The sequence below is a fragment of the Haematobia irritans genome, chromosome 5, assembly GCF_050003625.1.
Source record: "Haematobia irritans isolate KBUSLIRL chromosome 5, ASM5000362v1, whole genome shotgun sequence".
NCBI lineage: Eukaryota > Metazoa > Arthropoda > Insecta > Diptera > Muscidae > Haematobia > Haematobia irritans.
The window spans coordinates 89,597,704-89,622,691 of NC_134401.1; the positions used below are offsets into that span (position 1 = coordinate 89,597,704).

Here is a 24,988-nt window from a genome sequence, read left to right on the forward strand (position 1 = left end):
GTTCATCAATATAGTTTATCCATTTTATTTCCATTAAGGTAAATTTTTGTGAAAAATAATAAAATTTACTCGTTTCAGTAAAAAAATCCTAAACTGTAAGCAGTTAGGAATAGTTCATTAACTAGAATAAGGCATGGAATTTTACTCATACTATTTTCTTCGCTGGGTATAAGAATTTACTACTGAAAAAGAAAATTTTATTCGCCGATAACAAAGCATTCGTAAAAATAAACAAAAACCGAACTAAAACCAAGTTTCCTCAAAATTAGTAAAATTTCTTATAAAATGATAATTGCGACTTCCTTTATAATAGAAAGTTTTTCATACATACGAACAACACTTGGCATAGAAAAATATTTTAGTTCATTCGTACTAAGAAGTATGCAATCCTTTCAAAACTTAAGGAAACACACTTGTTAGAATATAGGAAATTTTTTCTATTGTCTACCTGTAATCGATACCTGTCATCGTAATCGATGTGTTTGCGCGTGGGTGTAATCGATATATTTGCGCGTCTGTTGTTTTTTTAGTTGGAATCGCGTTGTTTCGGAGAGATTGTTAAAAAATAATATGGTAAAATAATATAATAAATAACAAATAAAATATATAAAATATTTGTTATTTTAAATTAGTGAGAAAAATTTTCGTTTTTTTTTAAATAAATCTATCAATGTTCGTGATAGTGTATAAAGAAAGAAAACACCAGCAGAATAACAACCCTTTCATTTGTCTTCATTTTGGAATCTTCAATTATCAGGTAATATTCAGTGACGCTAACCTTTTGCAACAAAAATGTTTTATGATTTTTTATATTTGTAGGTATTGAAATTGTAAAAGGAGGACAAAATCGTTAGGCAGCAACTTATTAAAAGTGAAAAGTACAAGAAGAAGAAAAAGTGCGTTTTACAGTTGATAATATCACACGGAAATTGGAAATAGTGGAATAATAAACTAATATTTCAAAGAGATTCGATGCTGTTGATTCTTAATAAATATATTCAATATATTAATAAAACATGTCTTTTATTGAAGATAAAATTGCTTATAGAAATAAATAAAATTGTATTTAAAAACGAAGGTAAGCAGTTCTAATTATGAAGTAAAAGTTTTACCACAAATGTGTAAGATTTGTCGAAATGAATGAAAAAATTTCAATAAAATCATTCCATATATGAATTCAAATTAGTTAAATTTTTTCATTCTGTAGTATAGTGGTATATAAATATAGGAAAATGTTAACTAATATATGGAATGCATTATTCCTAATTTCTACGAAAATCACATCGTTCAAACAAATAAAAATGTCTTTGGCGCTATACGAAGTTCAACTTTCTTCACAATGAGTTCATTTTAACTTAAAGAAGGGGTCACTTTTTTCTGGGTGTAGCAGCAATTTTATATGATATCGTGAAGGGTTACACCCAGAGAAGGAATATCATCACCTCAAACAAGTTTTAAGAGCAAAATGTTAATTTTGGGTGGTGACCATGTAACATGTAACATTTCAGCAGTTAAATTCTTAACTAGCATATGGAATATATAGGCAAGGTGACAGATATGTCCATAGTGCGATTTAAAAGTTCGTTAGCGAACGTAGCACAAACGGAGCTTCATGAAAATGGGGGTTAAAAACTAATAGAAGATAGACGTTTTATAATATTCAATTAATTTTTGTCTTTTATTTAATTTTTTGTTCTCAGTATTTTTTATACACGATAAATATTTTAAGTTTATGTTTTGCTTTATGATTTCTAGTCCTGTTTTAAAACACACATTTTAAATAAAATTTAAAAATCATATGTTTATTAACAGTAACGTAAATAACAAACAATATTTTTTAAACACATATTTAAAGCAATGCATTTATGTTTTGTTATATTAAATCATGGTAAGTTGCTATTTGAATATTTATAGCGGTGTCGTGGAATCGGCTCTTTTTTGTCTTCAATGAAATTAATTGATCCAATTAATTTTTAATTGAAATGTCTTCAATCACAGAAATGATAGTATAAATTATCAAAGCCAATTAAGAAATTAATTGATACAACTAATGTTTGTGATTAATTTTTGTTTGTTTGTGATTGATTTTGGTGGATATTGCCTTTAACACCGCAGTAAAATTGAGGATGTATAGTTTTATCAATAGCGGTAATTTTTACCTTCGGAAATTTCGATAAAATTTTGAAAGATATCTGGGGGGCTTAGACCCCCCAGAGAAAATATCTAGCTCGCCAATGTATGGGGCTCTATATAATTATGGACCGATATGGACCAATTTTTGCATGGTTGTTCGAAACCACATACCAAATTTCAACCGCATCAGATGAATTTTGCTCCTCCAAGAGGCTCCGGAGGTCAAATCAGGGAGTCGGTTTATATGGGGGCTATACGTAAAAGTGGGCCGATATGGCCCATTTGCAATACCATCCGACCTACATCAATAACAACTACTTATGCCAAGTTTAAAGTCGATAGCTTGTTTAGTTCGGAAGTTAGCGAGATTTCAACAGACGGATGGACGGACATGCTTAGACCGACTCTGAATTTCCACACCACGGCCCAGAATATATATAGGTTATGGGGTCTTAGATCAATATTTCGATGTATTACAAACGGAAGGAAAAAGTATATATACCCCCCATCATATGGTTGAATGCGAATTGAACATTTGGTTTTTGTTTACTGAAAAGGAAAGACAACAGAAAAGGTAAACATAGGAACATTTGTTTAGTTTGGACTAATTTCTAAAAACGCAGGATCCCATTTTCTAAAGATAATACTTCCTTTTCGTTGAAAATTTTCAATACACTGAAAATATATTGTCGTGAGTGATACATTTTTTCATTTTTCCTTGACCAAAAGTTGATAATCTTTTTAATGAGGCCTTTTTGTCGTTGGGGTTAAGATATTTCGCTGATAAATGCATACCTTAATATAAAAGAACTAAGGTGAATTTGTCTTTAACAATTGGAAAGAAATCATCAAAGTTATTAAAATCGCCCGTAAAATTGATGATTTTCTGTAACTTGACTACACTGAAAAAAATATTTACGCGATATTAAAGATTACGCAACCTAAATTTTTACGATGGGAAATTAATAAGACATTAAGGACAAATTTCTTAATCAAATTTTAATTAAAATAAAGTTTATAATCTTTGCTTAAAAAAGGTTTGACATTTTGAAAATTTGCCTCCCTCCGTTAAAATCGTATGTCTTTGAAATAAGGCAATTTTAACTCTAAAGCAATGCAACACAGTTTTTGATATAAAGAAATCGTTATTAAATTAACTGCACTGAAGCAAAAAAAATTTGGATAATTTTTAGAAAATTTTAACTAAACTGTGTTACAAACGCTGACATCACGCCGATTTCACAAAAATAAGTAAATATTTTTCGACGAAATCAAGAAAATTTATTAGACATAATTAATTTTTTTCACTTGTTAAAGAAAATTTTGTGATTTGAAGAAAAAAAATGGAGTTAAAAAATGCAAGAATGTCTTTAGTGCCATACAAAGTTCAAGATGGGCGCATTTGTAGTAAAATGTACAAATTTAAAGAAATAATGAACTATTTTGTGAGAATTACGAATTTATTAAACCTTTATGCTTCATTTGTGTATAATTTGTTCCCGTTTTTTTAGTTCATTTAACTAACGTATGCAAAAAATTATAAGAGTAAAGGAAACTTTCTCCAAACATAATAATTCCATAAACTAAACGAAAGTTAAATTGGGTTTAGTGAAATAGAGGGTTCACTTTTTTTGAGTGTGAAATATCGAATATTTACACGGTTTCTACCTCTCCAAAGCTGAACCGCGGATTGTTGCGAGAGACACCGAGATCTGTGAAGAGGAAGCCCTTGATGACTCAATCGAAACGGCTGATGTGACGGTGGTTGCAAATTTGGATGGTTCTACGGTTCCTCCAGATAAATCTTCACCATTGTAAGGCTGCTTGTGCTGCCTTAAAAGTTCTCATGGTGAAAGGAGACATATATATATATATATATACATATATATATATATATATATATATATATATATATATATATATATATATATATATATATATATATATATATATATATATATATATATATATATATATATATATATATATATATATATATATATATATATATATATATATATATATATATATATATATATATATATATATATATATATATATATATATATATATATATATATATATATATGAACCACAGAGACCAAATTTTTATTCCGATTTACTTGAAACTTTGCATAGGGAGTATAATTAAGGTTCTTGATGTGCATGCTAATTTTGGTTGAAATCGGTTCAGATTTAGATATAGTTCCCATATATATCTTTCGCCCGATTTAGACACATATAACCACAGAGACCAAATTTTTATTCCGATTTACTTGAAACTTTTCACAGGGAGTAGAATTATGGTTCTTGCTAATTTTGGTTGAAATCGGCTCAGATATAGGTATAGCTCCAATATATACCTTTCGCCCGATTTTCCGTAATATGACCACAGAGGTGAAATTTGTTATCCGATTTACGTGAAATTGTTCACAGGGAGTATAATTAACATTGTAGCTATGCATGTCAAATTTGGTTGAAATCGGTTCAGATTTAGATACAGCTTCCATATATACGTATGTTTTTTCGATTTGGCCAAAAATGGCCCAAATACCCACATTTTCCTTATAAAATCGCCACTGCTAAGTCGAAAACTTTTAAAAATGACTCCAATTTCCCTACAAATCTAATACACATATATCCACCGATAAATCATAAATACACGTTTGCGAAGTTGTCTCAAAATTGGTTCAGATTTAAATGTTTCCCACATTTTTTAATAACATTGTGGGCAATTTTAGGTCTATAGATTTTGTAGAAGTGTAACAAATTTTTATTCAGATCGGTTCAGATTTAAATATATGTATATGGGACTATACACACTTATATATAGTACATGGTGTTAATATATTATCTCTAACAACTATGCAAAAATTGGTCCACATCGGTCAATAATTATATATAGCCCCCATATAAACCGATCCCCTGATTTGGCTTGCGGAGCCTCTAAGAGAAGCAAATTCCATCCCATCCGGGTGAAATTTGGAACATGGTGTTAGTATATGGTCTCTAATGACCATGCAAAAATTGTTCCACATCGGTGCATAATTATATATAGCCCCCATATAAACCGATCACCAGATTTGACCTCCGGAGCCTCTTGGAAGACCAAAATTCATCTAATTCAGTTGATAATTGATACGTGGTGTTAATATATGGCCTCAAACACCCATGCAAACATTGGTCGAAATCGGTCCATAATTATATACAGCCCTCATATAAACCGATCCCCAGATTTGACCTCCGGAACCCCTTGGAAGAGCAAAATTCATCCGATTCGGTTGAAATTTGGTACGTGATGTTAGTATATGGTATCCAACAACCATGCAGGAATTGTTTCATATCAGTCCATAATTTTATATGACCCCCATATAAACCGATCCCCAGATTTGACCTCCAGTGCCTTGTGGAGAAGCAAAATTCATCCGATCTGGTTGAAATTTGTAACGTGGTGGTAGTATATGATATTTAACAACCATGCCAAAAGTGGTCCATATCAGTCCATAATCATATATAGCCTCCATATAAACCGATCTCGAGATTTGGTTTTGGAGCCTCTTGGAGAAGCAAATTTCATTCGATCCATGCCTAACTAGGTGCATGTAGTTATATATAGACCTCAGATAAATCGATCCCCAATCACACAAAAATTAGTCCATATCAAGTTGATAATTGTATATAGCCCCCATATAAGCGACCCCATATTTCAATTCTGGCTCCCTACGTCCGTGCAATAGTCCATATCGATTCGTAATTATTTGTAGACTTACCTACACATAACTTTTTTGTCTAATATGTACCGCGTATGGACTAACTCACAATTTAGAAAACGATTTAAGATTTATTTATTTATTTATTCAGCTATGGTAAGCCAGATTGAAGATAAATTCAATAATACAATAAGTTTATAATTACGTTAAAGTTAAAAAAAAATACGGACCAGAAAAAAATAAGTAAGGATAAAAAACTGGGTTTTATGAACAAAATAGATAGATTCAACTTCTTTAAATGTGACTATTACAACCAGAAAAAAAGAAGTTGAGAAGAAACAAGTATATACAGCAGTAAGTTCGGCCGGGCCGAATCTTAAATACCCACCACCATGAACCAAATATTAGCGTTTCCTTTCAAATTTCATGAGGGCTTGAGGACTTGAGGACACTTCCGAAGATAAATTTAAAGATTTCACCTATGAGGACTATATCAGATTCTGGATTTATAAGAACCATTTTTGTTTGAGTTTTAGAGGAATCATTAACATCTCTTGTAAGTGTGCAAGAAAATTATAAAATAACGTCTTGATTTGAAATCTTAAATCTGTAGAAGTAAAATCTGGAAATTTTACATTGAGTTTCAAGCAATTTTCATGATCAATGCGCATTCTACACCATCAAGAAGTGAAGTCTGTCTATATGGAGGCACTACCAAATGGACCGATAAAAACTTAATCCGATACACGTTTTTGTGAGCCTAGAATACCAGAATATTTACAATTTCAGGCAAATCAGATAAAAGCCACGGTTTCTAGAAACCCAAGGAGTTAAATCGGGAGATTGTTCTTACGGGGGCTATACTAATATATGGACCGATACTCACCGTTTTCGGCGCACCTCTTTGTGATCCGAAAATACCTCTAGATTTCCAATTTCAGGCAAATAGGATAAAAACTTCGGATTTTAAAAGCCCAAGAAGTAAAATCGGGAAATCGGTCTATATGGGGGCTATACCAAAATATGGACCGATACTCACCATTTTCGGCACACCTCTTTATGGTCCTAAAATACCTCTAGATTTAGGTAACTACGGTTTCTATAAGCCCAAGACCCCAAATCGGGAGGTCGTTTTATATGGGGACCATACCAAAACATGGACCGATACTCACAATTTTTGGCACACGTATTTGTGGTCCTACAATACCTCTAGATTTTCAATTTCAGGTAAATTGAAGAAAAACTGCAGTTTCTATAAGCCCAAGAAATAAAATCGGAAGATCTGCCTATATGGGGGCTATACCCAAATATGGACCGATACCCACAATTTTTGGCACACGTATTTGTGGTCCTACAATACCTCTAGATTTCCAATTTCAGGTTAATTGAATAAAAACTGCGGTTTCTATAAGCCCAAGAAGTAAAATCGGGAGATCGTTCTATATGGGGGCTATACCAAAACATGGACCGATTCTCACCATTTTTGGCACACCTCTTTATGATCATAAAATACCTCTAGATTTCAAATTTCAAGCAAATTGGATAAAAACTACGATTTCTATAAGCCCAAGGCTCCAAATCGGGAGGTCGGTTTATATGGGGACTATATCAAAACCTGGACCGATATAGCCCGTCTTCGAACTTGACCTGCCTGCAGACAAAAGACGAGTTTGTGCAAAATTTCAGCACGATTGCTTCATTATTGAAGACTGTAGCGTGATTACAACAGACAGACAGACAGACAGACAGACAGACGGACAGACGGACATCGTTATATCGTCTTAGAATTTCTCCCTGATCAAGAATATATATACTTTATATAGTCGGAAATCGATATTTCGATGTGTTACAAACGGAATGACAAACTTATTATACCCCCGTCACCATTCTATGGTGTACGTTGGCATAATAACGGAATAGTCACAAGCAGGAACAAAAAAATGTAAGCCGGTGACAGGAACAATTGAAATATCCAAGTATACCACAACCCAAGTAATTCGATTGTGGATAACAGTCTTTCGTAGAAGTTTCTACGCAATCCATGGTGGAGGGTACATAAGATTCGGCCTGGCCGAACTTACGGTCATATATACTTGTTTTTCACTAACATGTTGCTCCGTGAATTAGCTGATTTAAATTTAACGCCAATAGGTAAAAGTCTAAAACACGTTGTCCAAATCGGTTCAGATGTAAATATATGTATATTACAACGTAAACTTTTATATATGGCACCCAAAACATTTGAAGGGTTTGAGATGGTATGGAAAATGTAGATCTACAAAGCGTTGCAGGGTATAATACAGACGTCCCCGCCCGTCTTTAGACTTTCCTTACTAGTTTTAAATATAATATGTGTGGATGCAAACATATATTAATTTAGAAATTGCCTATAAACATATATGTGTTTAGAAAAAGAGAGACCTATGGCGCCTTAAAAATATATACATACAGAGAAAATTTCATTAAAAGTTTTTTTCTACCAGTGTATAACAGGTTGGCTGATAAGTCCCCGGTCTGACACATAGATGGTGTCGCTAGTATTAAATGCATATTAATTTTATATAGTACCATCCTTCAAATGATTCGTGTCAAAATTTGACGTCTGTAAGTCAATTAGTTTGTGAAATAGAGCGTCTTTTGTGAAGCAACTTTTGTTATTGTGAAAAAAAATGGAAAAAAAGGAATTTCGTGTTTTGATAAAATACTGTTTTCTGAAGGGAAAAAATACGGTGGAAACAAAAACTTTGTTTGATAATGAGTTTTCGGACTCTGCCCCAGGGAAATCAACAATAATTGATTGGTATGGAAAATTCAAGCGTGGTGAAATGAGCACGGAGGACGGTGAACGCAGTGGACGCCCGAAAGAGGTGGTTACCGACGAAAACATCAAAAAAAATCCACAAGATGATTTTGAATGACCGTAAAATGAAGTTGATCGAGATAGCAGAGGCCTTAAAGATATCAAAGGAACGTGTTGGTCATATCATTCATCAATATTTGGATATGCGGAAGCTCTATGCAAAATGGGTGCCGCGCGAGCTCCCATTTGACCAAAAACAACAACGTCCCAGCAAAAAAAGAGCTTCCAAAAAAGTAGTTTGGATCCCCAATCTGTGATCCGGATGTAGTGCAAACTTGGATCATCTCCAATGAATTTTACATGGGCTTGTCATAGGACGGAAGTACTCCCTTTTTGGATCCTTTGCATTGCTTTAGAAGTTGTGCCCTGGAAGTTAATTTGAATGAAGAAATTTAAAAAGCGGAAATTTTTTTTTTCAACCAATTTAATTTTTTTTTCATCCATATGTTTTATTACACAATTATATTCCTATTATCTAATTTTTACAATTTGAAAAATTTGTTCGCTCCGACCAGGGGTTGAACCTGGGTTTGCTGGCACCATAACAGAACGCCTAAGCACACTCAGCCACCAACGCCATTGAACATAAAGCGTCGAAAGGTCAATTCAAATGTTTGTGATATGATCGTAAAACGACACCAAGGAATAACATTATAATTGCTTCTCGAGATGTTCTTTATTAGTATGAACGAAAAAATAAGAAACGCAGGTTCAAATCTCACCAGCGGCAATTTTTTTATCAAATATTTTTCTAAAAAAATATTTTTTTATGTCATGCATCGTTTTTATTTTTCATTTTCGGCATATATTTTCGTATAAATATATTTTTTCCATTAAAAATCAACAAAAAAAAAATTAAAAATTCTCGTAATTTGCAAAACCTTCTCGAAAGAACTTCCATGGAAGCGAAAAAGTCAAACGGCACAGGTTCAAATCCCAGCAGGGATGAAATTTATTTTTTTTTTATTATTTTTTTACTTTTTTTATTAATTTCTATTTTTTTTTTGGGTTTTTTATTAGTTTTCTATTTTTTTGTAAAATTTAATTGTACAAAATTTGCACTTAAAATAACCTGATTGTTTTTTTTCTAATACTTGTCCACAAGGACTTCATCGGAAGTAGAAAAAAATCATTGGGGGATCCCAAGATGTGCTTTGGAAGAAGTGTTTGTGCACTTGTCCAAAAGGACTGCATCGGAAGTGGAAAAAAATTATTGGGGGATCCCACGATGCGCTTTAGAAGAAATGTTTGTGAAGTTGTCCAAAAGGACTGCATCGGAAGTTGAAAAAACTCGATGGGGGATTCTAGGATGGGATTTAAAAGAAATGTTTGTGGAACAACTTCAATTTTTTTTGCTGGGGTGTTGATGATTCTGAGCGGTGTTTGCAGCTGTTAACTCGTACTACACCCGAGTTTTTCCGTCGATATGTGACAATGGATGAAACATGGCTCCATCACTACACTCCTGAGTCCAATCGACAGTCGGCTGAGTGGACAGCGACCGGTGAACCGTCTCCGAAGTGTGGAAAGACTCAAAAGTCCGCTGGCAAAGTAATGGCCTCTGTTTTTTGGGATGCGCATGGAATAATTTTTATCGATTATCTTGAGAAGGGAAAATCCATCAACAGTGACTATTATATGGCGTTATTGGAGCGTTTGAAGATCGAAATCGCGTCAAAACGGCCCCATATAAAGAAGAAAAAAGTGTTGTTCCACCAAGACAACGCACCGTGCCACAAGTCATTGAGAACGATGGCAAAAATTCAAGAATTGGGCTTCGAATTGCTTCCCCACCCACCGTATTTGCAAGATCTGGCCCCCACCGACTTTTTCTTGTTCTCAGACCTCAAAAGGATACCCGCAGGAAAAAAATTTGGCTGCAATGAAGAGGTGATCGCCGAAACTGAGGCCTATTTTGAGGCAAAACCGAAGGAGTACTACCAAAATGGTATCAAAAAATTGGAAGGTCGTTATAATTGTTATATCGCTCTTGAATAATAAAAACGAATTTTGACAAAAAAATTGTTTTTCTTTGTTAGTCCTGGGACTTATCAGCCAACCTCATATACCTAAGATATTTCACCTTAATATGTTTGAACAATACAAACCAATACTAAAATCCTTAAGTTAAGGTCAAAATTTTTCAATCCAAGTAAACTTTGTTTTTGCCTGTAACATTTCTTCAAATGAAACCCAATGTTTGTTTTTTTTGTCAAGTGTTTTCAACTTTATTTTAACAATATTTTAAAATATATATGTACGAAAAATGTAATTTTTAAATGAATAGATATTTCTTTTAAAAGAAAAACAAAACAATAATCAAATTTTAATAAATAGGTTAATTATTATTAAACATGTAGACAATCATTGATCATTCGTAAAATCAAATTTAGACAATATAGATTGTAATACCTCTGATTTCAGCCAATATATATATATGTATGTTAAAAATAGTTTCTCTCAACAGAGGAAGACACTTGAGGTGCGATAATTAGCGCTGTTTTTCGTAATTAATATACATTCATAATAACTTATAAAGATCTTACATGGAATTATTGTTATCTATATATTTTCTATTCATTATTATTAATAGTATTGTATAAGTTTTTGTTTAGTCTATATTTTACAAATCTATAACTTAATTACTTATGAATGAATAAATTGTTAACTTTGAAAGCTCTGCTTTACAAATTGCTATAGGTTGTAAACATTTTAAAAATGTCTATTATAACTTCATTTTAACAATTCATCTGTTTTTATATTTAAATAAAGTTGTATATATTTTGATATTTTTTCAAAAATTGCTGTGTGATAAATAATTGTTATTTTATAATTAATTTATTTGAATCATTTTGAGGATTTGCGAGTTCATTTTGTTTTCTATGGTACGACTTAAACTAATTTAGTTTTTGTTGTTTAAATCATTTAGTTAAAAATGTATGTTAATTAATTATCTAATTAATTTGTAATGATAAGACTAATAAATACTATGCAATTTTGTTTTACTAAAGAATGTTGATGTTGTTTTTATAGATCTTGCCATTAATTCCGTTGCTTCATTTGTATTTCATTTTTGTAAGCGTTTTCAAGCGTTTATGTTCGGCTATTAAGCCATTGGTGTGTTGTTGTACTACAATTGATTATTAATTGTCATTTGAAGTTATTGTTGTTTGTGGAGTTACATCTCGGGTGCAGCTGGGTAAAATATAGTTTTTCGATGTTTTTGGTTGAAATAAATCGGATACGAAATTAGACTGAAAAAAAAATAAGATGTAGAAAAATTTTTTATTATATAAAAGATTTACACAGAATTATAGCACTATTTTAATTGAAAAGGTTAATTAAAATAACGCCTAAAAGTAGACTTTACTTAAATGAGCTATAAGGGTACCAGATGGTTTTAATTATAAGATAAAAACTTATAGGGTTGATGTCTATGCTGGTGTTAAGACAATTGCTTATCATTGAGTACACATTTTATGTCCGAATTCAATCAAGAGTGCACATTTGGTACCAAATAAGCAATAAGGAAACGAAATTCAACACTGCCGACAACCCAATAAACACAAACCCTTTTAATATGTTAACACTGAAAAAAATATTGTCGTGCGGCCAAAGATTTCATGTCCTTAAAATACGAATGCGAATTTTGCTTAGCATAGAAGACCCGTTTCTCTCATATAAAGTATTTTTTCCTTGTCCAAAAGCCGATAAAGTCGTTTTGTCCTTATAGTTAAGTGATTAAAATTGCGTATCTTAACCTAAAAGAAAATGTTATGTTTCTATAGTCAACTTGGCTTTATTAACTCTAAAAACTTGTCCTTTATTAACTTGTAAAAACTTGGACCAATTGTTGCATGGCTGTTAGCGGCTATATACTAGTGCTATATACCAAATTTCAACCGAATGGAATGAATTTCGCTCCTCCAAGATCGATTTATATGAGGGCTATACATAATTATGGACTAATATTGACCAATTTGTGCATGGTTGTTAGAAACAATATACTAACACCACGTACCAAATTTCAACCGGATCGGATGAATTTTGCTCCTCTGAGAGGATCCGGAGTTGAAATCTGGGGATCGGTTTATATGGGGGCTATATTTTTTTTCTTTTAACGAACGGTTACATCGTCCACTTTCCCGCCCCTTCCGACCGTGATGGCCTCGTCCCCATGACGTAGGGACAGCGTACACACTATGATCCGGACCATGGCGGGGTGGATGCAGAGGGATTTGTCCAGCTACAGAGAAGGACTCATCAGCCGGGTATATTAAAACACAAGATCAAATATTACGTTATTCAATAAAACTAATGTATTAGTTATCCAAATATGCTAAAATTCTAGACTTCATCATATCAATACTAAGGTTAGTGTCAACTAGATGATAGATTGAATTAAAAATAATGCACATCCTACAAATAGGCTCCACAGAAGCATAATTCGAACGTTGAAAGTCAATGTAAAGAAACTGGTAACTAGGTGCCCTAAAAGGAACATTTATCCTAATCCTAGATATCAATTCCGAGCATGGAATATCCCCATTAACTAACCTATACATGGAGCTCGACATCGTCCGTCGGCTCCTAAGAGTAGGCAAATTAATCAGACTCAATCTAGAAGTGTATGAAGGAAGAACAAAGTCACTGTTCCAATGAAGATGTCTCAAAGCGAACAACAAGAACTGCGTCGGAACCGATTCTATCCTATCAATGTAAACTTCATACTGACTGAACCATACTCTAGAATGGGTCTAACAAGGGCAGTAAAAAGCCTTTTTGTAACGTAAGGGTCCGAAAACTCCTTCGCCCAACGTTTTATGAATCCTAGAACCCCATACGCCTTACTCACCATCGAGAAGTAAATTCCACCAAGTTCGTGGTAGTCGATAGGCCCTTACGAAAACCATGCTGGCAGGGATCCAGTATCGAAGAAATGCCATGCGACAAAACATCAGCCACCATCTTTTCAAAAAGCTTGGGAATAGCACTCAATTTTGCTATCCCCCTATAATTACCCACATCAAAGGGGCTCCCCGACTTATGAAGTGGTACGACAAAAGAGCTCCTCCATCTTAGAGGGAAATAACCGAACCTCAATGAACTATTAAATAACATCGACAATGGAGCAGAGAGACATTCTGAGCAAAACCTCAGAATTATCCCAGGAATCCCATTTGGACCACCACTGGTGGACGCCTCAACCCCAAGTAAATACCCGGACACAGACAGACTATCAAATAATGGAATTGCCACCCTATCAAGCGAGCTAATAGAATAGGGATATGAACCATCAGCATCATAAGCACCCTTTCTATAAACAGATTCAAAATAGCCTGCGAAACAGTCCGCAATGGACTGGTCCCCATAAAAGTCAACACCATCCCTCCGGATCTTCGACGGCCTAGTGGAAGACTTATGTTTCATCCTAACAAAATCATAAAAAGACCTCGGGTTACAATGAATGTCACCTCTAACCTTATCAATGTAATGAACATAACACGCTCTTGATTCCATATTATAAATAGACCTAGCGACAGAGTACCGAGCATAATCAAAATCAGATCCCGTCCTCTTATAACGTCTAAAACATCTATTCCTATCATTCCTGAGTCTCGTCAACACAGGAGAATACCATGGCCGATTCCTAGGGAAATCCACCCTTCGCCTAGGATAAAACCGTGGAAAACCTTGTAGAAATTATCAACAGCCATATCGATATCAGACAACCGATCACACCTACAAATATAATTATGGATTGATGTGGACCAATTTTTGCTTGGTTCTTAGAGAGCATATACCAACACCATGTACCAAAATCCAGCCGAATCGGATAAAATTTGCTTCTCTTAGAGGATCCGCAAGCCAAATCTGGGGATCGGTTTATATTGGGGCAATATATAATTATGGGCCGATATGGACCAATTTTTGCATGTTTGTTAGAGACCATATACTAACACCACGTATCACATTTCAACCGGATCGGATGAATTTTGCTCCTCTAAGAGGCTCCGGAGGTGACATCTGGGGATCGGTTTATATGTGGGCTATATATAATTATGGACCGGTATGGACCAATTTTAGCATGGTTGTTAGAGACCATAATAACACCACGCTCTATATATATATATATATATATATATATATATATATATATATATATATATATATATATATATATATATATATATATATATATATATATATATATATATATATATATATATATATATATATATATATATATATATATATATATATATATATATATATATATATATATATATATATATATATATATATATATATATATATATATATGGACATCTCAAAACGAGATGTTAGTTAGTTTATTCTTCCTATCAAATAGTTTACTTTTTTCGGTGTAGCGATCTATTCTGAATCACCTCCTGAGTCTAAACTGACCGGGTTACAATTTGGGTGTTTGCAAGATTCAGATCACAATTGGTAAATTGGTGTTTTTTTTGGCATAAGATCGAGTGCTATTGAATTTGGGACCTAATTTAGATATAGTCCCCATATATAGTGAAACCTCTCAAACTTGGACACTCTGAAACCCGAACACCTCTCAAATTTGGACAGTTATCTGGGGACGTTTGCTATATTCACACATTCAAATTGACCATCACATCTAACATTCCTTGGAAATTTCACCCAAATCCGAGAACTTTAGTCCAATTTTGAAAAAGTCAGGCAAATAGGAAGTCCCCCAACAGATATCAAAAATGAGGTACCCTATTTTCCTCCACGTTCTGCGAAAACTTTAAGCAAATCCGTTCAGCCGTTTCCGAGCTTGCCCGGAACATACAAACATAGTTTTAATTTTATATATATAGAAGATTAAATTCAATCAAATCATAATTTTCCATTCTCTTTTGTATGAAATGAATGTGCTATATTTCATTTGGGCGATTTAATAGCATGTATTATACAACTTTTCCGTGAAATAGATTGACCTTTAATATAGGTCAAATCACTTTTTTCGCTTCTACTTCAAAAAATTGTATTCAAATGTCAAGTCATTGTATGGTCTTAGGGGATACATAAGTGGATCTACTGAATTTATTTTACTTGTATTTTTATTTTTCCCATAAGAATTATCGATATTTGCAACTAGCGCCTGGTTATTATGATAGTTCACCCACACACTTGAGTGTAATGGAAGTAGAGGCGATTTTTTCAACAATAAAAATCATTGAAATATCACTTTAAGCCATGATATACAAAAAACCACGGCAATTTCTATAATGGCATCGCAGCAACTGATATGCATGTATTGTTGTAGCTTGTAAAGAAAAATCCCCCAAAAGGTGCCAAGATATCAAGAAGTCGCAATTATTTGAATTGACATGGACACTTTGGAAAATCACATCGATCGAAAAAGGAGTATGAAGTGTTTGTAAATAAATGCCAGGTGCGTGGTTTTTTGTTGTTAAAGTGGAGGAGTGTAGCAGTTCTACTTTACCATAGATGGTCAATTTAAAAAATCGAAAAATCGAAGATTACATTTTGTAATCTGTAAATTCGGCTAATGGAATTTTCAACATCGACTTAAATCGATTTTAGATAAAGGGTGGTTAAATTGTAAGGGTCGATGTTGAATGTGAACCACACCTAAACGCCAAGTTTTTTTCCGAATTTTATTTGACATTTCTCTATTTCAGACTTACTCAATTTGAACCATGGACGTCGTGAATGGGCAGAATGGTTCCAAGAAATGGCAACAGTGGATGATCAATTTTTGAAGAAAATCATCTTCAGGCACATTTTCACCTCAGTGGATTCGTCAATAAACAGAATTGACGCATTTGGGCGAATGAGAATCCAAGAGTGATTGTCGAAACGCCAATGCACCCACAAAGAGTGACTGTTTGGTGCGGTTTATGGGCTGGCGGCATCATCGGGCCGTATCTTTTCCAAAATGAGGCCGGTCAGGCAGTTACTGTGAATGGTGTTCGCTATCGTGAGATGATAACGAACTTTTTATGGCTCGAATTGGAAGATATGGATGTGGACGATATGTGGTTTCAGCAGGACGGTGCCACTTGCCACACAGCTAACGAAACAATGGCTCTTTCGCGCAACAAATTCAATGGCCGTGTTATCTCACGTAATGGCGATGTAAATTGGCCGCCAAGATCATGTGATTTTTTCGCCGTTGGACTTTTTTCTTTGGGGCTATTTGAAAGAAAAGGTGTACGTCGATAAGCCAGCAACAATTCAAGAGCTAAAGGATGAGATAATTCGGCACATTAACGACATAGAACCTCCATTATGCCTCAGCGACATCGAAAATTTGGACCATTGGATGAAGGTGTGCCACCGAGGTCGCGGCGCCCATTTGGCCGATATTTTGTTCTATACATAATTGAGTAATACCAATATATCATAATAAAATAAAATTACAATAGTTTGTGTTTTATTTAAAATGAACATCGGCCCTTGAAATTTTAACCACCCTTCAGATAATGTCCGCTATAGACAAATCTCCTTGAAATACAAAATTTGATTTTTCCTATTTAATGTTTTTAAGAAATTGGAAATACAATCCATAAATTCTGTAGTAGTATTGTCGTCTACAATAATGTAGAAGCAAATTCGCGAAATCTCCTTGGACAAAGGTAGGTTAGGTTAAAGTTGCAGCCCGATTTAGTTTCAGGCTCATTTACACGGACGAAAAAGATTGTTTTTCATATGTGTGGGTTAAAAATTATATGTTTGGAACCCACATTTTTAACACAATATTTTTAAGTGAAAGCATACAATGTTCATAAACTAGCATAACATGTTTGGGACATAGAGGTTAATATGTTAGAACATATTATGTTTGGGACATAAAATATTTGTAAATATAATATGCTTGGATTCAAACATATATTAATTTAGAATTAGCCTATAAACATACATATATGTGTTTAGAAAGAGAGACCTAGAGAGTAAACTGCAAGTAAAAGAATGGAAGCAAACAATTGGCGCCTTAAAAATATATATGTATGCACAAACAAAATATCATTAAAATTTTTTTCTACCAGTGTATGCCTAAGGTGAAACATCATATGTTTAAACAATACAAACAATAATTTGCTTGAAGCAAAACGTGTTTGGGATATATGTTACAGGAGCGATTTTTTTGATGGTGTAGACTATTCAGTCCATTGTGATACCACATTAACTAACTTGTTATTAACTTGGGAGCCACCGTGGTGCAATGGTTAGCATGCCCGCCTTGCATACACAAGGTCGTGGGTTCGATTCTTGCTTCGACCGAACACCAAAAAGTTTTTCAGCGGTGGATTATCCCACCTCAGTAATGCTGGTGACATTTCTGAGGGTTCCAAAACTTCTCTAAGTGGTTTCACTGCAATGTGGAACACCGTTCGGACTCGGCTATAAAAAGGAGGTCCCTTGTCATTGAGCTTAACATGGAATCGGGCAGCACTCAGTGATAAGAGAGAACTTCACTAATGTGGTATCACAATGGACTGAATAGTCTAAGTGAGCCTGATACATCGGGCTGCCACATAACCTAACCTAACCTAACCTGTTATATTGCATATAGGCACTTCTAGTCATTTACCGTTGAACCAAACCGATTATTTTCTTGTGTTGAACGAACCTAATTGTTCAAAAATTAGCAGACTGCTTAAGTTAACGTTTTCCAGGTCCGCCAGTAATCTAAATGCAGGACACTCACACAAGAGGTGTTTAATTGATTCATTTTCTTTCGCATCATCACAGCTCATAGAATAGACATTATACTTCGCGCCAATAGTTTTTGCAAATTCGTCTATCAGCTAGCGACCCGTTATACCAGATATCAGGAGTGATATCTGACGTCTTGAGAACATATCTAATGTGCGGTTAAGTTCAATATTTGGGCCATATTTGTTTGGTGTCGTTACAACCCTTGCACATCTCCCATCGAACATTTGCTATCATAACATTCTTCTCACGCTGTAAGAGCTTGCAGGTGGTCAGAGGCATACCAACAGATTCTAGTTCCCCTGGAATATGTAAGGTAGTTCCTAGCCTTGCTTACTCATCAGCTTCGCAGTTCCCCGGTATGTTCCTATGGCTAGGCACCCATATTAGGTGAATATTGTACTGTTCAGCCATCATGATGAGAGATTTGCGGCAGTCGATGGCAGTTTTCGAGTTAAGGAAAACAGAGTCCAAGGATTTTATTGCAGGTTGACTATCTGAGTATATATTAATGCCAACATTTTGTGAAACATTACTTCTCAACCAATTCGCCACCTCTTTTATTGCTAGTATTTCAGCCTGAAAAAACACTACAGTGATTGGGTAATCGTTTCGCTATTTTAAGTTCCAGGTCTTTGGAATACACTCCGAAACCCATTTGCCCATCCAATTTGGAGCCATCAGTATAGAAATCAATATATTCCATCACTTTTCTTCTTTACTTTTCCAGGGAATGCAGAATGTTGTTTATTGCAACATTCCAAAGAAGAGGTGATATAACTCTTCCTTGGACAAAATAACTTGAACAATTCCCAGTAGTGAAATATGGAGTATCCAAATTTGTAGGAAAATAAGTAAATGGTATAAGTGGCCAACGACAGTTGAGTAGTTCATTACACAAACACAAATTTTGTTTCTGATTCAATCACGAAATAATTGATCCAATAAATTTTTTAATTGAAATGTCAATTAAAAATTAATTGATGCAATTAAAAAATTTATTAATACTGTTAATTTTTTTTTCAATTAAAACATTTGTTGAATCAATTAAATTTCTAATTGAATATATTTTAAAAATCAATTAAGACTTTCATTGGAAAAATTTTCGTGAAAATTTTTTTCTGTGCAGGTATATGATCATAGGGACATCTTAGGGAACAGCGAAGCAGATGATGAAACAATTCAGGGAATACGCAGAGAAGAACTATGATCACCTTAAACATGCGCCAAGGTTAAAATGCTATTTTTTGAACGGGGAACATGAAACATATTTGTCAGAAAACTATGTTACGCTTGTCGAAAATCGAAAAATCGACTTTTCCAATTTAGAAAAGTCGACTTTTCGATTTTGATTACAATTATACCCTGCACCACTTTGTAGATCTAAATTTTCGATACCATATCACATCCGTCAAATGTGTTGGGGCCTATATATAAAGGTTTGTCCCAAATACATAACAATTTAAATATCACTCGATCTGGACAGAATTTGATAAACTTCTACAAAATCTATAGACTCAAAATTTAAATAAGTCGGCTAATGCACTAGGGTGGAACACAATTTTAGTAAAAAATAAATATGTGAAACATTTAAATCTGAAGCACTTTTAACGAAACTTCGCAAACGTTTATTTATGATTTATCGCTCGATATATATGTATTAGAAGTTTAGGAAAATTAGAGTCATTTTTACAACTTTTCGATTAAGCAGTGGCGATTTAACAAGGAAAATGTTGGCATTTTGACCATTTTTTGTCGAAATCAGAAGAACATATATATGGGAGCTATATCTAAATCTGAACCGATGCTAATTCTACTCCCTGTGCAAAATTTCAACTAAATCGGAGTTAAAAATTTTCCTCTGTGGTCATATGAGTGTAAATCGGGCGAAAGCTATATATGGGAGATATATCCAAATCTGAACCGATTTCGACCAAAATTGGCACGCATAGTTAGAATGCTAAATCTACTCCCTATGCAAAATTTCCACTAAATCGGAGCAAAAAATTGGCCTCTGTGGGCAAATGAGTGTAAATCGGGCGAAAGCTATATATGGGAGCTATATCTAAATCTGAACCGATTTGGCTGATATTTTGCAAGTTTTTCGAGACTCATATACGGAATTTGAGGAAGATCGGTTGATATACACGCCAATTATGACCAGATCGGTGAAAAATATATATGGCAGCTATATCGAAATCTGAACCAATTTTTTCCAAAATCACTAGGGATCGTCTTTGAGCCGAAACAGGACCCTATACCAAATTTTAGGACAATTGGACTAAAACTGCGAGCTGTACTTTGCACACAAAAATACATCAACAGACAGACGGACAGACAGACAGACAGACATGCAGACAGACAGACAGACAGACAGACATCGCTAAATCGACTCAGAATTTAATTCTAAGCCGATCCGTATACTAAAAGGTTGGTCTATGATTACTCCTTCTTGGCGTTACATACAAATGCACAAACTTATTATACCCTGTACCACAGTAGTGGTGAAGGGTATAAATATGATCACCTCAAATATGATTTATGCTCATTAATCTATTTTTGGACCAGGAACAGGAAACATTTTTGTCGGAAAAGCATGCTTGCCGAAATCCGATACATAATTTCCAAGAAAATAGCATGGTTACGCACGCTACATGTTCCCCGTCCAAAAATAACATTGTGTACCTGTAACATGTTTGAGGTGATCATTCTCTGGGTGCAATCAAGGATGGAAAATTGGTACTATGGCACTTTTTTCATTACTTTTTCACACTGGTCAATACCGTTAGTACCTTCGCGATTCATTAAGTTCCTTTTGGCGAATACATGTATACTGAATTATAATGTCATAAGGGACTGATATATTCAATCCATCTTTAAAAATCATTTCCCGCTGAAAAAGCAAGTTTTCTCGCATTTTTCTATACAAAATTTTAACAAAATATAGATGACCCATCGGTGTTGCAGTTTGAGAGTTCCCAAAATAAAGAGTAAGCTAAGAAAATAGAGGGCATTCTAATTCTCTTTTATCTTCGTTTTCACAATTTTCCGATTGTATCCACAATTGATTTTGCCAAGAAAAACTTAATTTTCCTCCACGCATACCACGCTCTACTCTTCACTATGCCAGTCATCTGTATAGCATACAATGTAAACTAGGAGCCGTATTTAAATGCGCTTAAGATTCAACAGCAAACGCTATAACGAATGTAGCGAAGAGCTCAACTGAAACACAATGTAGGCGCTAGAGACGATGCCGACAGCAATGTCAAATAAAATGCTACTACAGCAGTATCTGTCATATGCATAACGAAAACTGAGATGATATGCCAGGCATGTGTTTTAATTAAATTGAATAAAGCGTTACCATGATTTTTCCATTTATCACTTTTTATATGGCGAAATACAGATTGGTTAAATAAAATTCGTGTCTACCCAATGTCTGTTAAGTTCTTTGGCTTTTGAGCCAACTCCACGAAATGTTAAATCATGTCATAGGGTACACACATGCAAGTGCATGTACAAAAATCATATTTATTTGACATGATTTCGGTATTATTTGATGCCAACTATTTAAACATTTATATCGTTGTCCAATAGTTTTCGGAAAAACTCCTAATACTAGTGGAGATATCTCGATAAAATAAAAAATGACAAACGGTTTCAGATGGTGTTTACTCGATAACAATGTTGCCATAGATGCCAAAATTGTTTCAACTCAATTAAAGTTTCATTCCAAATTATTACCAAAACAACAATGTTTGGTAAAAAATACATTGAAAAAAAAAAATAATAATAATAATAAACTTTTTTATGGGAGATTCAACCACATGCATGCCCGGTTCCAAAGATTTTGTCTTTACTTTAAAAAATTTGGTATTAATTCCGAGCCAAAGAAGCGGAGAATACAAGTAACATAAGGATACTTTTAAGACACAATTCTCATTTAAATTTGGGTTTTGTGTATTTGCTTCTAGGAAGAAATTTTTAATTTTTCACTTTCTCAGCTTTTTTTCTTCATATGCTATCAAAGTCCTTTGACAATGAGTTAACGACAACTTTATTTTCCAAATTAAGATTCGAATTCCAGTAGAAATTATGCTATGTTTCAAGTAAAAAACTTCTTTAACCCTTTCACTTCCGAATAAAACCTAATGTTAAAAACTTTCATTTTTCCTCTGTTTCTACTTGTACTAACAGCATGCAGAAAAAATATTGCAATTTGGAAGGCCTACCTCAATTATTTATAAAGCTACATGTGTTTGTTCTGAAAACTTATTTCTTGAATTGTGACCAAATGGTCATACGAAACTAAAGTCTATTTGGCCTGCAATATCTGTTGAAGTGTTGGGAAAAAAATCAAAAAAGAATCTGAAATAATATAGGCTATAGTTTTTACATGAATATCCATTTACTAGAGACGTACAGTAAAAAAATTGTCTCAAATTTGTGTATTTTTCTTTTATTGTCCAGAAATGTAATGAAAAAACATTTTAGTGTCCAGCAATATGGAAAAAATTTATAGCTTATTTAGATAAGAGCCTCTTCTTTAAAATATCATCGAGAAATAAATTGAAACTATGTGGGGTGTTAGAGTTTGGAGTCGTTTTCGAATGTCGTCTGTAGTGGACATCGGTAGTGAAAGGGTTAAAATAAAGTTTTGAAAAACATGACCTATATTTGAACGATTTTTTGCTTTGTAGTCAAGATGCAAAAAGACAACAAATTTAAAGAAAATTCCATTAACGAGTTAACGACAACTTTATTTTCCAAATTAAGACTCGACTTCTAGTAGAAATTATGCTATGTTTCAAGTAAAAAACTTCTTTAAAATAAAGTTTTGAAAAACATGTCCTATATTTGAACGATTTTTTGCTTTGTAGTCAAGATGCAAAAAGACATCAAATTTAAAAACAATTTCATTAAATTTAAAGCATTTTTCTGAATTATTAAAGTCAAGTTGACCTTAGCCCAAACGTTTTTTTCTTTCATGTAATAATACCCATTTTTAAGTCAAATCACTTAATTATAAGGACAATAGGACTTCATTGAAAAGTTTATCGACTTATGGACAAGGAAAACAACTTTATATTAGAGAAATGCATCTTCTATGCTAAGCAAAATTTGCATTCGTATTTTAAAGACATGAAATCTTTGACCTCACGACAATATTTTTTTCAGTGCAGCTCGTAAATTTGTAAAGGTTCCAATATTTTTCTTCAATTAAATTTTCAAAAATTATGTTTTTAAACATAATATAATTTATTGGAATAAAAACCAACTTACTGTACGAAGTTACTCTTCTTCAAAAGAAAAAAAAAAATGAATTAAAAGTAAAGAAAAAAAGCATTGGCTTTCATGACCATATTAATCATGCCTTAGCTAATCCGTACTATTGATTTTGGAAATTGTACTATGAGCTTCATCTGTCTGAATGATTATTAGAGGACAAGCATTTACACAAATTTCTTTAAAATAAATACATTTTAGTTTGTGTTTACTACAAATTTAGGATATGAATCTTTGAAATTTGCTTTAAAGCAAAGTTTTTCTTAAAACAATTAAAAAATTAAAATTTTCCTTATAATAAAGAAGAAAAAAAATTTTTGATTTAAAGAAATAATCTTTAAATTAACAGAGATATATAATCTTATTCAAAGATAAAAAAGCTTCAAATACAGTCGAGGACTTTTTTTGAGGATTTTGCATGGTTGTTATAATGTTGTTTTTTTTTTAATATAACACTCAAAAAAAAGTGAACTCTCTATTTCACTAAAGCCAATTTAACTTTCGTTTAGTTCATGGAATTATTATGTTTGGAGAAAGTTTCCTCTACTCTAATAATTTTTTGTGTACGTTAGTTAAATTAACTAAAACCGAGGAAAAAAATATACACAAATGAAGGATAAAGATTAACTAAATTCATGTCTTCCACAAAATAGTTCAATATTTCTTTAAATTTGTAAATTTTACTACAAATGCGTTCATCATGAACTTCGTATGTCACTAAAGACATTCTTGCAATTTTTAACTCCAATTTTTTCCTTCAAACTACAAAATTTTCTTTAACAAGTGAAAAAACTTAATTATGTCAAATAAATTTTCTTGAATTTGTCGAAAAATATTAACTTATTTTTATGACATCGGCGTGATGCCAGCGTTTGTTATACTGTTTAGTTAAAATTTTCTAAAAATATTCAAAATTTTCTAAAATTAACCGAAATTATTCTTCCTGGTGGGTTCACTGTTTTTTCAGTGAAATTAAGAGAACAATTTTTGTTTTAAAGTATCTGTTATAATTTGGATTCTTATACATTACAGTATTTATTTGTACGTTAATTGCTTTGTCAATATATCACAAATATACAATCAATTATTTTGTCAAACTTTTATTTATTTTATTTTATTTTATTTTGTCACAATTTTATTTCTACAGAAAATTTTGTCAAAATTTTATTTCTATAGAAAAGATTGTAAAAATTGTATTTCTATAGAAAATTTGTCAAAATTTGATTTCTATAGACAGTTTTGTCAACATTTTATTTCTATAGAAACTTTT

General features: G+C 33.1%; 1 protein-coding gene across 1 annotated transcript in view; it reads right to left on the minus strand.

Annotated features, from left to right (window-relative positions):
• Positions 1 to 10,902: 10,902 nt before the first annotated feature.
• The window catches only part of wun (wunen), a 251,138-nt gene continuing 237,052 nt past the window's right edge, over positions 10,903 to 24,988 (minus strand). The window contains exon 7 of the mRNA XM_075310420.1: positions 10,903 to 11,957. Within this exon, the coding sequence (XP_075166535.1) occupies positions 11,847 to 11,957 (111 nt within the window). The 3' untranslated portion in view covers positions 10,903 to 11,846. The remainder of the gene's footprint in view (positions 11,958 to 24,988) is intronic.